This window comes from Theropithecus gelada, chromosome 14, assembly GCF_003255815.1.
Source record: "Theropithecus gelada isolate Dixy chromosome 14, Tgel_1.0, whole genome shotgun sequence".
Taxonomy (NCBI): domain Eukaryota; kingdom Metazoa; phylum Chordata; class Mammalia; order Primates; family Cercopithecidae; genus Theropithecus; species Theropithecus gelada.
In genome coordinates this window covers 61647128-61662259 of record NC_037682.1, presented here as the reverse complement: position 1 = coordinate 61662259, position 15132 = coordinate 61647128, and the positions used below count along the sequence as shown (strand labels likewise).

The 15132-nt window shown below is 42.9% G+C and overlaps 1 protein-coding gene across 2 annotated transcripts; it reads right to left on the bottom strand.

The window, feature by feature from the left end:
* Positions 1-11648: 11648 nt before the first annotated feature.
* UBQLN3 (ubiquilin 3) lies at positions 11649-14335 on the bottom strand. Of its 2 annotated transcripts, none has more exons than XM_025357112.1 (2): positions 14224-14335; positions 11649-13976 (listed from the first exon to the last, which is right to left on the bottom strand). In XM_025357112.1, the coding sequence occupies exon 2, from the start codon at positions 13905-13907 to the stop codon at positions 11940-11942; it is 1968 nt and encodes a 655-aa protein (XP_025212897.1). In that variant the 5' UTR covers positions 13908-13976; positions 14224-14335; the 3' UTR covers positions 11649-11939. The 2 variants fall into 2 exon arrangements, with proteins under 2 accessions (XP_025212897.1, XP_025212896.1); XM_025357111.1 differs by having other exon boundaries at positions 11649-13943.
* Positions 14336-15132: the final 797 nt, after the last annotated feature.

The window sequence follows — 15132 nt, the reverse complement described above, 5'->3', positions numbered from 1 at the left end:
TAGGGCCCCTGGCATGGCATGCCTGTGGTTCCCTCTAGAAACTGTGATAATAAATTTTTATCTCATATGCATTTCTGAGTGTGATTTCCATGCCTTGTAACAATTTTTAAAGACCCCACAAAGGGACTCATTTAAAACACAATTGGCAACAAAAATGGGATCATTCTAAACTCCAGTGAAATGTCCCTCAGAGATGCCCTTTCACCTTTCATGGTTTAATTGCCTATCTAGATTGGGCTCTACTGTTTTTGAGGCCTTTCTACTCTGATGACATTCTTGTGTACTGCCTGGCATGGCTTTGTATTACCTCTTCTGAATACTGCCAAGAATCCCCTTCCTAAAGAAGTGTAGCTCCTGTCCCAATCCCAATAACCCACTCCAGGATACTGCATTCCAACTTAATCCCACCAAGAGGGAAGCCTCTTTTGAATTAGCCATGTGATTTGGCTGTTCTTCAGTGCACCTTCAAGTGATTATAATTTGAATATCCCCTGACACTAGGAGTGGAGTTTCCCCCATCATAGAGTCATGGGTGTGTATATTGCTGAATGCTAGCTGGAAAGCTGAGGGAGCCAGTGGGCTGTAGTAGACTTCTAGTAAATGATGCTGCCTGCCCTCAACAGCACTTGGGAGAAGAATATAATTCACTCTCCTGACCCCAAGAGTCAAATGGTCCTCCCCCTGAGGATAGTCCTAGACAGTACTTGATTAGACTCGATGCTGCTGGGACCAGTGGCACCTTCTCTGCTGCATCCTTGTAGCCATTGCTCATTGGTCCCCAACCCCAAGGGCTATCACAGATCCCATCCACAGAGGACGGTGAATCAATGAAAAAAAAAAAAGAGAGAGAGAGAGAGAGAGGAAAGGAAAGAGAGGGGAAGGAACTCTTTGATCTTGTTTCCCCTGAGACACCTGAAGATGTTTCTCAGCTCATTGTAAATTACACTTAACCTGGTAAAAGCGTTGAGTATTATTAAATGCTGGTACATGTTGACATGTTAATAATCTCTTCCTTAAAGCCTGACCAACATGGTGAAACCCCATCTCTACTAAAAATACAAAAATCAGTGCAGACCTGTAATCCCAGCTACTCCGGAGGCTGAAGCAGGAGAATCGCTTGAACCTGGGAGGCAGAGGTTGCAGTGAGCTGAGATCGCTCCATTGCACTCCAGCCTGGGCGACAGAGTGAGACTGTCTCTCAAAATAAATAAATGAATTGTCAAAAAAAATAAATAATTTAAAAGACAAAATTGAGTCCACTATTGCTCATGCAGACCCCCAGGCTCTCTAAGGTTGATTGGGACACTCTAGAGAGGGTGTCCACCAGAACACTTGGGACTACCAGGATCTTCTCAGGTAAGCATTCAAAGAAAATAGAGATTACAAATAAAAAACAAGTTGAGGGGTAGAGGGACTGAGTATCCTGTGGTTAAGGCTGCTGCCTAGAGACTCTGGGTCTCTTCCTTTTTCTCTTATCAGTCAGAGACAGAACGTAAAGACAACTACAGGTGGCTAAACTCCTATTTTAACAATCTCTCACCACGTTTGCCTCCACCTTCAAAAGAACTCAATACACCTTTTGCAAGCTACCCATGGAATTTCTCAGCAGCTCTGCCATCACACACAGTCTTTGCAGACAGGCTCTTAACTATACACACCTTTCTCCTGGAGCATAGGTATGACATCACATTCATAGTATCCTCTTCCAAGGAAATGCATTTGACACATTTATTAATGGCATTAAACAACTAATGACTGACTACCTACTGGACTCTCCAGGAAATAGGGGCTCTTACAAACTCTTAGTGTGTGGTCTTCCACTCCTGCCCATTATGTTTTGGGTTTTAAAAACCAACCTTCACAACATTGGCACAGCTACTGAGGCCTCCCTAAGACAGTATGGAACCAAACTTGAGCACTGTAGGATATTCCACCAGCAGAAGAAGTAGCTTCCACTGTTCTCAGTTCCTTGCCAGATACCATGGTGCTGGAGGAGGTCACCCTTTCCTAAACCCCTTAGCTATCTTTGGTGATCCTTGGGATTAACTGAGTGAACAGCAGTGGCAGTTCCTGGACTATGCCAATGGCACTGCTAACCATGACAGCTGATAGAGCTTAGTGGAATGTTTCTGCTTTCCATCCATTAGCCAGGATGTCCCTAACAAAGGACAGGACCCAAGAAACATCACACTTAGCCAATCTTAAGGCAATCGCCTTAACACTGGATGCCCTGGCCAACAAATGGTCCCATCTTCATATGTATTATAAATTATCAGGCCATTACCTACAAATTGTCCTCTTCAAGGTAAAAAAAAATCAACATATTAGAATCTCTTGCTCACAAATATACCCAAAATGTAAGTCAAAACAATATTAGTTTTAGTATATCTCCTCATATACCACAGTGACAATACAAGGCCTTGCCAAAACCCTCATTCCCTTCAGAGTTACAGACATTACTAACTGTAACCAAGATACACCCTTTACTTCTTAAGATACACCATGCATGCTGGGTCCTTGGGAGAGGCATTCAATAGAACTTTCATGTTCCTGACACGTCCCAGGTAACCGATTTAATAGACAGACATAATGATCTCTTGAAAAATCTCCTTTTTAAATTCCAGTCTGACTAATAAGCCTCTAAATGAGTTTCCGTTTTGCCATAGGCCTTAGCCTATCTTTATAAATTTTCAATGTTGTCCCCATTCAATAAGGGCTGGAGGCCAGATGAAAGGCATGTACTCTCGTGGGATGCATTAATCATAGATTGTCCCACAGGTGAGAGAGCTATCATTCCGACATGCAACATATTTGAACATAAAACATTCCAAGAAAGTACACGGCTGCAAAGGCAGGGACTGAACTTCTAGAATGAAGTTCAGGTTGACAGGGAAATTAGGGGCTGACAGGGCACAAAGTTGAACTGCTTGACCTTCTGACCTAGGTTTTCTTAAAAGATGTCTATGAAAAATTGGCCCCAGTGCCTCCCTATCCTGTTTTAATGTGGAGATATGACAGTACAGCCATTCAAAATAGCATTTACATTGTTAAACTCAAGTCTTTGGTTACTCTTTGACCTATTTCTGTGAATAAATCTATTTCTGTGAATTTACTTTATGAAAATAGGATTAATAAATTTGGACCAGCTCTGGGTCCCACTCTTGTTTCTGTATGCACAGTCAACCTGGATGATATCATTCATGGCTTTCAGTAACACTCACACATGCTTAGGAGCAGCAAGTCTACATCTCTGGATTAGACAAATAATCCAGTATTTTTTATATTCCTCTGAATATGCCCAGAACACTTGAAGTCTAACAGGGACCTCAACTAACAGGGTCAAAACAGTATTTTTTATATTCCTCTGAAAACCCTCTTCCTCTAGTTATTCTCCTTCTTAAAAGTCACTATCCTCTTAACTGCACAAGTCAAAAGCCTACTGTCCCATGTTAATTCCATCAGCAAGCCCTTTCTACCAAGCCTCAAAAATGTGTCCTGAATCTACCACCCTATCAGTACTATTATGACACAAGTCTAAACAATCTCTTCCCTGGGCTTCTGCAGATCCCAGTACTAGCTTGTTAGCCTCCACTCTTACCCTCACCATCAACTGCCAACTTAACAGCCAAGGGAAATGAGTTCATTTCACTATCTTAATTAAATTCCCATCTGTGACTAGGACTACCATGGTCCTAATGATACAGTAATGAGAACATGGAATATGTAATCTACTCTGCAAAGAACTGCCTTTTATTTTGGCAAATAGGCTCTGGAGTGCTGATGTGATCCCTGCCTAGCCTAGTGGTATAAGAGACCGTGAGCTCACAATCTTGGCCCCTTGACCTGCTAGACCATTTTGCAAAGGACGCATTGACCAAATTATGTGCACCCTTGTGAGAATTATGGAAGTGATGAGGATCTATGTCCACCTACTCTTCTGTGTATTTAATTTCACATATCTTTTGCCCTGCTTCTTTGCTCTTGCAGTAGTAAACCCAACTGAAAGCTACTTGAGCCAGTTCTAAATCACTATGCTCACTAGTATCTATCTCAGACCATAGTGCTACATGTGTTCTGAAGTATGTAAGTAAAAGGGTTAACAAAACTCCTCTGTTGCATGAGAATCTGACTTTCAGTTAAACTACTGGCTCTGTTTCCCCAAAAACTAGACAACTGTAAAATACCAATTATATTGCTAGTGTGAAAACTGTCATTACCAAAATGGAATCATTCATGTCAAAATCAAACTAAATGGAGCCAGAAAGTCCATTTAGTTTGGGACCTTCATAAAAGGAGGGTCCTTATGTATATATGCCTGATAACAAGAACTGTCACAAGGGACTCTGCCAAAACCACACCTTGGAATTAAGCCACTTCGATGAGGACATCTTTCCAGTAATAGGCAGTCCTAACCGTGGCCTTGCAAGTAGCTCTACTAAACCACAACCCTGTAGTCATGTCACTTCTATGAAGACCCACTCCTAGCTGTGGTCAGTGCACATGTCACCATCTGTGGGAAGCCCCTATGACCAATGAACTTTTGTTTCAAAACAACCTTCATATAGTTCCTTTTGCCTTTGAACGTTTTCCCTTGCCTCCACCTCCCTGAATATGCCTATGATCTGTCATAGCATGCATATCCCAGGTTATAGTCCTGTTTATTCCTGAATAAACTAATTTATTTGGCAAGCTTGTCTCTCTGCTATTATTTAGGTTGACACTAGGCAGCATTGTCTGTGATAGAAATGACCCTTGATTGGCAAACTTTTCTGAATGGGAAGAAGTTGTAATGAATCATAAATACCTGTTGGAGATTCCATGCTTTGGGCAGCCCTGAGTCTGGGGAAATTATAATAAGGCGTTTCTTGCAGAGTCTAGAACACGGGTGTATGGAAGGCTGAAAAGCATATTAGCTACTATGGGGCATGAGGGCTTAACCTGCAGCATCTCTTTGACTTGCCTGATACAGATTTTGACTGCTTACACCTGGGAGAAGATGACTTCTGGGTGGCTATACTAACCTATGCCTGGGTTACAATAAGAACTCCCACCAAATGAGGAATGGCTGATTCTGCCCTACTGGTGATTTTTGCTTTGTTTTCTGTGTGCTTTGAGTAGATTCGGGCTAAATGTGGTGTATGGTAGTCTTAAAAGCTTATTTAACTACATCAAATAAAATCCTGATGGGAGTAGCAAAAGTTACCTTCTTATTATACTTAGGATAAAATCCAAATTCCTTGACTAGCTGTAAAGCCTCACATAGTTGGACTCCTGCCTGTTTCCTTGACTTCCTCTTGCTGATAATTTTCCTCTTGTCTAAGAAGCTTGACCACACTGGCTTCCCTTCTCCTTCTAGAATACACCAAGTGCCCAACTTACCCTTAAGGCTGCCACAGTAGCTGTTCCCTAAGACTTTATAACAAGATTGTCCCTTTTAGTTATTCACATCACTTTCTCACTAATTCACTATCCTATCACTATATTTTGATTATATGCATAGAATTTGCCATTATATGATATTTTCTCCTTTGCTTATTAATTTCTCCCTGTTGTTTTTTATTATTATACTTTAAGTTCTAGGGTACATATGCATAACATGCAAGTTTGTTACATAGGTATACATGTTCCATATTGGTTTGCTGCACCCATCAATTCATCATTTACATTAGGTATTTCTCCTACTGCTATCCCTACCCCAGACCCCCCAACCCCTGACAGGCCTGGTGTGTGACATTCCCCGCCATGTCCACGTGTTCTCGTTGTTCAGCTCCCACCTATGAGTAAATTTCTCCCTTTCTTTAATCTTGCACATTTAATCTCATCAGAAAGCTTTGTAAATTCTATCTCCAAAATATGTTCTCAGTTGTCCACTTCTTGTCATACACATATGTCAAGAACCCTATTCTAAGCCAATACCATCTCTCACTTGAATGACTACAGGGGTCTTCAGATTGGCTCTGCTTCTCCACTTGTCACCCTCTCATTCATTCTCTGTGCAAGATGAGAATGAATGTCTCTGCATGGGTGACAAACTTTCATGACCTTGCACTCACCTGTCTTTCCCACGTCACCTTGAAGCACTCTCTCTCTCGTTCTCTGTACTCCAGACACACTGGCCTTCTTTAATTTTTCCATGAATGTATTGAGTTCTAGTCAAAATCAGGATTCTCTTTTATCCTTTCTCCTTTGCATGAGACATTTTTCCCCTAGCTCTTTGAATGTCTAACTTCCTCTTACCCTTCAAATCTCTGTATAAATACTTCCTCCAGAGAGATTCTGACTATACTTCTAAAAATATATCCCTCTTCCTGCCATATACACTAGCAAAATACCTTATTTCCTGCATGAAATTTGTTATAATTATAAATCAATAATCATTTATGTAACAGAAGATGATATAGGATAAGAGTGAAGAGTGTGGTCTCTAGAAAGACTGGTTCAAATTCCAACTTCAGCTCAACCATTCACTTGCTATGTAATCTTGGACTAGACATTTTACCTTCTTATGCCTTAGTTTACTTACCTGTAAAAATAGGTTTAATTATAGAGCCTACTTTACAGGGTTTTTGTAAGAATTAAACAACTGTTGGCAAAGGCTATAGAACAGTGCCTCGTTTTCTGTAAGATCTCTGTAAGAGTTAACTGAAATCTGTCATTGCCACTATATTTTAAACTCCTTAGGGTAGGAAACATAATGTTGTTTACCATTGTATTCCTAGCACCAAACATCGTTTCTTACATGTAATGTTCAGGAAATATTTATTGAACTGTGAGTGTCAAAGGGTAATTAATAACTTGGAAAACTTGATGATATATTACCAAGTTAAAAAGGTAGGTTATGAAACTATGTACAGTACAATCATGGTTGTATTAAAATATATAAAAGGACAAACATCCTGGTATTGGTAGTGCTGTCTGGGTAGTGTTTTTTTATATTCTTATTTTACCTATCTTATGTACAACTTACATACATACAAATTATTAGAAGAGTAGAGGCTTTGCAACTATTTATCAAAGATGCATACACTTGATTGCATGAATATCTATTTAAAAAAGATCTGGCTGGGGGCAGTGGTTCACACTGTAATCCCAGCACTTTGGGAGGCCAAGGCAGGTAGATCACAAGGTCAGGAGATCGAGACCATCCTGGCTAACACGGTGAAACCCCGTCTCTACTAAAAATACAAAAAATTAGCTGGGCGTGGTGGTGGGCGCCTGTAGTCCCAGCTACTCGGGAGGCTGAGGCAGAAGAATGGCATGAACCTGGGAGGCAGTAAGCCAAGATCGCGCCACTGCACTCCAGCCTGGGCAACAAAGCGAGACTCTGTCTCATTAAAAAAAAAAAAAAATCTGAAGTAATAATAGCACAGTTTCATCACAGTCTAATTCACTCAGAAAATATAATGAAAAAATTGTCATTCAAAATAACAATCAGAAAATGTCACATGTAAATAAACCCAAATGTGTAAAACTTATCTGAAGAAACTACACTTTTTTTTTTTACAAAGAAATAAAGTTTAATAAACAGAAACATTTCCTATATTAAAAGGAAAGACTGCCTATTGCAAATTTCTCAACATTGCTCCAATTTATAAGTATAATGGAAAGCCAATCAAAATCTCATTTGGCCTTTTCTGAAATTTGACATCTGCTATAAAGTGTACTTGGAAAAAACAGACAAAATTAGTCAATGATATTTTGCAATGCCAGGCATTATTCTTTTTGTCATTCAATATTTCAAAGTTAAAATAATTGAGGAAGTGTAGTATTAGATGAAATAAAAAGCAAATAAACAAATAAAAACATCTACACATATATAGGCTATGGTAATGACGACATTTCAATCTAGTGTAGACATTCACAGGACTCAGGGGGTAAAAATTTCAATATCACAAATTCTGCCCTGCTCTACTTTTTTAGGGGTAAGGATTGAAGCATAAATTAAATTAACTTGATTTATTGCAGTGATTAAGAGTATACGCTCTGGAATTAGACTATCTAATCCTGGCTGTAATATGAAGTGCTTTATAGCTTTAAGGGATATACTTCCCTTCTTCATTTGCCTCAGCTGCCCTCATCCATAAAATAGGGATACTACTAATACCTGTGCTAAAGGACTATTCTGTGGAATCAGATGTAAAAAGCTTGGAACAGAGCCTAACATATAGTAAAGCCTCAGTAAGTGTTAGCTATTATTAATATTAAATAAAAACAAGTAATGAAATCCTAAAACATATAGAAAAAATATGGGGATATGTTTATGATGAAGATATTAGTTCTGTTTTTTTTTTTTTTAAAAAAAAAAAGGAAATAACACTGATGCTTAAAAGCACTTTTTATTGTTTGGATACCTTTCTCCTTAACTGCTGTCTACTTTCCTGGCTAATTGTTATCCAAATCAGTTCTCAGTACTGCAGACTTTACCATGGTTTGTTTTTCTGCTTTCTAGCAAATCTCTTGGTCTGAAGAAAGAGTACAATTTCTTTGGAAAGGGCCAGGCAGTAGGCCCAGCATGACCAAAACTCTATGACTATCTTCTCTTCTCCACCTGTATAACCCCCTTGGCCTGACCTTCCACAACCCAGATTTGATCTTGGGCGATGGCTGATAGAGAGTAAGAATAGGGACAGCAGATGGGAAGTCCTAGGAGGCCTGCTCTTTCAGCAACATCAGCCTGCAGGGACCTCCTCCCCCTAAAATTCTCATAGCTTTTATTTTCCAAAGCACAAGCTCTGGTCCTGTGACATCTTTAATTTGATTTGTATCCACCCACTGTCCCAAATCACTTTCTCATTTGTTTGCTCACTTAGTCACTCACTGTTTAACACTCATTCAATCATTGATTGCACACTTTCCATGTACCAGGCCCTACCTTAGCTGCTAGGTAGAAGACAGGGAACCTCCCTGCCCCAGAAGCCTCCTCCTCCTGGATTCACCACCCTGGAGCCAGGCATGAGGCTGATGAGTTTACTCTTTGATGAAGCTACAGCAAGGAGTCCAAGCACCCAGTCAATTGTGAGGGGCTCTAAGAGGTTATGACAAGAGAATTATCCCCTAAACGAACACTCTTCTCCTTAGCTAAGACTTTTAGACCCAGTTCACCTGCTGCCTTCTTTGATGAGCAGGGCTTAACTTCAAACGAGCCTCAGGCTTTCTTTACCCCAGATGGAAGGCAGATAAAAACAGTAACATTGGCCGGGCACAGTGGTTCACGCCTGTAATCCCAGCACTTTGGGAGGCCGAAGCGGGCAGATCACGAGATCAGATCGAGACCATCCTGGCGAATATGGTGAAACCTCGTCTCTACTAAAAATACAAAAACATTAGCCTGACGTGGTAGCGGGCGCCTGTAGTCCCAACTTCTAGGGAGGCTGAGGCAGGAGAATGGCGTGAACCCGGGAGGCGGCGGAGCTTGCAGGGAGCAGAGATCGCGCCACTGCGCTCCAGCCTGGGCCACAGAGCAAGACTCCTTCTCAAAAAAAAAAAAAAAAAAACAAGTAACATTTCTTCCCATTTCTTCCCATTAGGTTGTTTGTTTTTTCCTCAGACCTACCTGGCCTTCCAACTAACAGGGCTTAACTTCATATGACCCTCAGGTTTTCTTTGGCTCAAATGGAAGTCAGATAAATGCAGCAACATTTCTATTAGGTTGTTTTTGTCCTCAGACCTACCGAAATTTGGGGTTCAATGTATATCTTCCCCAGTCAGAGGCAGACCCAGAGAACTCGCCTTATCAACTGAAGAAAATGGAGAGGCAAAAGTTTCCTCTTCATTTCCCCTAGCACCACCATAAACAATAGGTTTTTCTTTAATCTGGACAAAAACTATCCCCTAATGGGGAGTGCAGTGAGGGGAAACTGAAGCTGTATTAGTCTGTTTTCACGCTGCTAATACAGACATACCCGAGACTGGGCAATTTATAAAAGAAAGAGGTTTACTGGACTTACAGTTCCACATGGCTGGGGAGGCCTCACAACCATGGCCAGGAGAAGCAAGTCACATCTTCCCGGCATGGCAGCAGGCAAAAGGTGAGCTTATGCACAGCAACTCTGGTTTTTAAAACCGTCAGATCTCGTGAGACCCATTCACTATCACGAGAACAGCAAGGGAAAGACCCGCCCCCATGATTCTATCATCTCACACCAGGTCCCTCCCACAACACGTGGGAATTATGGGAGCTACAAGATGAGATCTGGGTGGGGACACAGAGCCAAATCATATCAAGAGCCTTGTGCTCAACCTAGACATCGAAACCTAAATCGCTAGAATAAATGTTTTCCCAAAGGCTGCTTTTATCTCCTTTAAGCCTTGCGCTAGCAGCTCTAAGTTACACAGGTTGATCAAAATATCCTGGGCTCCAAGTAGAGGTTCTCTCTCTCCCAGTACTGAGTCTCTGACATCTAAACACACACCACAGCCACTTTTAGATGGCCCCCATCAAGACCTCTTTAGTTCCTTGACAGGAATATAGTGTGAATGTTTCTTATGTTTACACTTCCATTTTACGATGAAACTGATTTAACAGGCTTTTACATATGTACATAGAATGTACCCATGTGAAGATGTATTTAAGCGGACGTGCATTTGTCTACAGTGAGTTTACCTGACACATTTATGTGCATATGGATTGGAAAGCATTATTTACCGGCTTGATTTATGAATTGTACCACTTTTACCCTAGAAGTACATGGGTAATGCAAAGCATCCTTGAATGCAAACAAGGATTTAGTCTGAGATGCCAAGGGCATCTTCCGTGTGTTATGCACCTCCTATGTCGGTGCCTTTGTACATAATAGCTCTTCTGCAGGAAAGCCCTTCCCTCCTCCTTCAGAGCTTTGCCTACTTAATTCTTACCACTTTTTGGATTCTAGTTTGCAGTACACACTCACAGAAGCCTTTCGTGTCTCTCCAGACTAGATCAAGACCCTGTTCATGCTATTTCACAGCTCCTCATCTTTTTCTTTACACCACTTATTATAGTTTGTAATTATATATAATGTGAATTGTATAGTCACAATTTGCACAATTCTTGCTATAAGATCATAAATTCATAGAGGCAGGGCAGTGAGTAAAACTCTTTTTCTCATATTGAATTCCCAATAGCTAGCAGAATGCTATACACCGAGTAGGTCTTCAATTTTGAGCTTGAAGTTGCAAAAAATTAACTCTCTGAATCTGGTTACAAGGGACTGTATAAAGTCGGTGAGATTCAGGAATCTGAGAAGTCACCCTGACTCCTTTGCTGCTCTATCTGCTCAGAGATCAGCATCAAATCCTGGAAGTGAAAGCCACTTGGGGGATAGTCTTCAGGGGAAGTTAAAGAAAGAAACTGTACCCACTTTTCAGTCAGGTTAGTGCAGGTTAGTGGTAGGGAGCTCGGAAAACCAGAGCACCTGGTAGCAGCTACTACAGGACACAAAATCTGAAGAAACGCTGAAAGAACACTGGGAAAGTTGCAGGCCTCAACCTTCAAAAGGTTGCAACAACATTTCCTCCTCTGTTCTTCAAACCTGTGAGTCTTCTAACTTCAGATCTTTTAGTTTCCCTCCAAGTCCTTCCATCCATGTAGAGACAGCCCTTATCACTACCTCTTCTCCCGTATCCTTCCTTTTTTCTCATAGCCCACATGAATGAGACTCAGGCAAGAGTTCACATTGGAAATTGGGTGTAATTGCATCTCAAGATAGGCATAAGCAGAGCTCAGACCGGGGCCCCCCGATGGTATAGTGGTACAAGTGGTTGACTCATACACAGTGCCTCCACTATGTTTTGGCAATTCGTCTTCCTCGTTGACTCTGGAACAACATTGCCTCCACAGTAAAGGGCATCATAGTAAATTTTGTTTATAATGCAGCTGTATTCAAAAATGGGAGAGCTAGGGAAATAGGATATGGGAAAAAGGCACAGAGGAAAACGTATGGTCTGAATGACTAAGGCTCCTATGACTGTCTCAGCTTCTCCGCAGCAGCATCCACATCGCCCCCCGTAGCAATGAGGGCCTGAAGATTGGCTTCACGATTTAGAAAGCCCATGGACCGCAGTTGCTCCAGCTGCACCTGAAAGTGAGCCTCAGGCTGCAGCTGCTGGGGATTTGTACTAACTAAATCTTGCAGCATATGGAGAAAGGGAGGGGAATGGAAGCCCAGCTCTGCAGAGTCCAGTGCTGGGAACACCTCAGGAGGTGGATTTGGGAGAGGATCCTCAGACATAAGGGGATCTTCTCTAGACTGTATACCTGCTGCCACACTACCCATCCCTGCTAGGCAAGGCATGAACCAGAGTAGGAGGCGAGGTGCTTCAGTAGCTAGGACCTGCAGACCCTGCTCAATCTGCCGCAGGGCTTGCATGGCACGGGGGTTTGCCATGGCTGCCTGAAGGTGCATCAGCAGTGGCAGCTGTGGTTGTATCTCATCCTGTAACTGTGGAGCCGGATTCATGCCATCTGGCCTCAGAGATCTTGGATAAGGTGGGGATGGCAGCCAGGGAGGCTCAGGGATTCCAGGAATGGCTGCCGTGGGGGAAGAGGTTAAGGGAACAAATGGAACCCTGTTGGCAGAATCTCCCAGCCCCAAGACAAGATCAGGCAAGTTTGTGCTATGTCCAGTAGGGCTTTTCCCTGCACCATCTTGGTCTCCACCTTTTCCAGTACCATTCTCTGTGGGGTATCTCAGGAAAGCTGGGCAGGAGGACCTTCCCTTGATTGCTACTGACTCCTTGGGGAGAGGCTGGCCTGACCTAGGCTCCTGAGATGAGGGTGACAATGGGGGAACTCTGTTTACTGGTGGTGGTCGTTCCTGGCTTTGGCTGAGGGCAGATGCTGTCCCCTGTAGATAAGTTCCTAGGGACTGGGGGTTCTCGTGTAATTGCTGGAGATAGTCATAGAGTCCTATAATACCCAGAAAGTTTGGAAACCTATTTCTGATGTCAGCTGCATCCTGATCCCCATCCTGCCTTTGTTGCCTGCTACCTGAGCCTCCATGTGTAGAAGTCCAGGGGTTGGGGAGAGGGTCACAATTCTCCATCCTTGAAGGTTGGCTTGTGGTGGTGGTGGCATTATCGGTAGTGGCAGTGGCAAAGGGATTGCCACCAAACTGCTCCTGGACTGCATTAAGCATCGGGTCCATAATATCTGTGTACATAGTGCGAAGCACATTGTAGCCACCAGGAATGCTCTCCAAGTTACTGAGCACCCGGTCCTGGCTACGTATCATCTCCTGCATCATGGCAGGGTTACGTAAAAACTCCAGTGTCTGCCGCATAATTTCAGGGTTGTTGAGAATATGCCCAATCTCAGGGTTGTGCTGGATTAGCTGCTGCATATGGGGGTTGTCAAGAACCAGCTGGCGTACCAGGCCTGTGTTGGACAGCAGACCCTGGATGAAGGGGTCGTCAATGAGCTGAGCCACAAACTCAGGCACAGACACATGCTGCCGCATTAGTGAGCTTGGCTGGTCAGGGAAGCCACGATAGGTCAAGCCCAGCCCATTGAGGCCTGTGAGGAGACCTAAGCTGAAGGCAGGGGGCCCATCTGCTGGGTAAATGGAGCTTGGCTGAGGGAGTGATCCAGGACTTGGGCCCTGGGTAGGGACAGAGGCAGCTGGGCACTCACTGCCCATGGCACGGCGCTGCATCTTGATGACCAGGTGGACAGTGAGGCCATCTCGCACTCCACACTGTGCCAGTGAGTCAGGATCCTTGAGGATTTTGCCAGCAAAGATTAGAACAAGCTGATCAGGGTGGGCCTTAAAGCGCTGAGATATCTCTTCCTTCAGCTGCTGGATGGTGCATGAGTCTGTAACTGAGAAATCCTCCTTGTCTTTGGGCGTCTTCACTGTCACCTTGATGAGGTGGGGATCCTGGACTGGTGCTGGGCTGCTCTGTGGCAGGGCTTCTCCACCTTTGGCCATGGTGGCAGCAGGAGGCCCAGGTCTGTGGGGACACAGCTAGGGGCATGGGGATGGGAGACCAAGATCATCCTTTCAGGCAATGGCAAAAGTAGGAAAGGTGAGCATGAAAAGGGGCTTGAATATCAGGATAGGGAAAGCTGCAGGGTCTACATGAAAGGGGCCATGAGGTTTCTGGGGCAGGATGCTTTAGAAGGATTGCAGGATTGAGACATGTTGGAATCAGGGGAGGGAAATACAGGGCCCTGGGAAAGAGGTCTGTAGTTGATGAGTACAGGGACAAAGGTAGGAGGAAGGGCCCAGGCTGGGGTGTACATACCAGTCAGCTGTGGTCCCGTCCTTCTCTTTATGCAAGGCTCCAAACCTCCCTCATCTTGCTACACAGCCACCCCTGTGGCCTTCTGGGTCAGAACCCGCACTATCAGGTCCCTTCTGTGACCTCAGTGCTGACGTCACAGCCTCAATCAGAAGGTTCTTGAGACTTCTCTAACGAGCTCTGGATCCCTGGGAACTCTTGCTGTCCCATCTTTTACCACTTCTACCTTCTTCCACCTCAAGTGCCTTCCTGTGGAGACTTCTGTGGAGGCTCAGACTGGGACTGGAACATTATAAAACATCTCTCAGTCCTCTCTGTCTCCATTCAGACCGTCATTCAGCTACTTCCTGGTCCAGGGGCTTCTTCCTAGTATCCTATGTCCCAGTTTTCTGTCTTATTCAACATTAACCGTGAATTCTTTACGTATTTTCAAAGTATTGATTTGATGATGGATGGGATTTGGGGTATAAGGGAGGAGTCAAGCATGACATAATTTTTTTTTTTTTTTTTTTTTTACTTTAAAAGAAATCGTTATCCTCCAAAGGAACTCAAAGGATTGAATTTTTACTAAGATAAAGATTGGGAATAAGCACTTTCTCTAAATCAGCAGGTTGTTAAACAGTTTTACATACATTTGAGATGTCTATTTTACATACAAATGGAGATGTACAATGGTAGTTGAATATTATAAGTCCAGAGTTTATTAGCATTCAAAGGGTGCTTAACATCATGGACTGGTTTAGATTAGCTAGTTAGTGCATACAGGCAAAATGATAGAGATTTTAAAATCTGAGTTTTGTGGCTCTATAACATTTAGAAATCTGGAAGATCAGAAGAATTTGGCAAAGGAAACTGAGAAAAAATAAAACAATAAGGTAGAAAAAAAGAGAAAAGAGAAAGGCCAAAGGAAGA

What these genes read in the sequence shown, in the direction of transcription:
- UBQLN3 (XM_025357112.1), bottom strand. Translation starts at nt 13,907, where the DNA reads ATGGCCAAAGGTGGAGAAGCCCTGCCACAGAGCAGCCCAGCACCAGTC.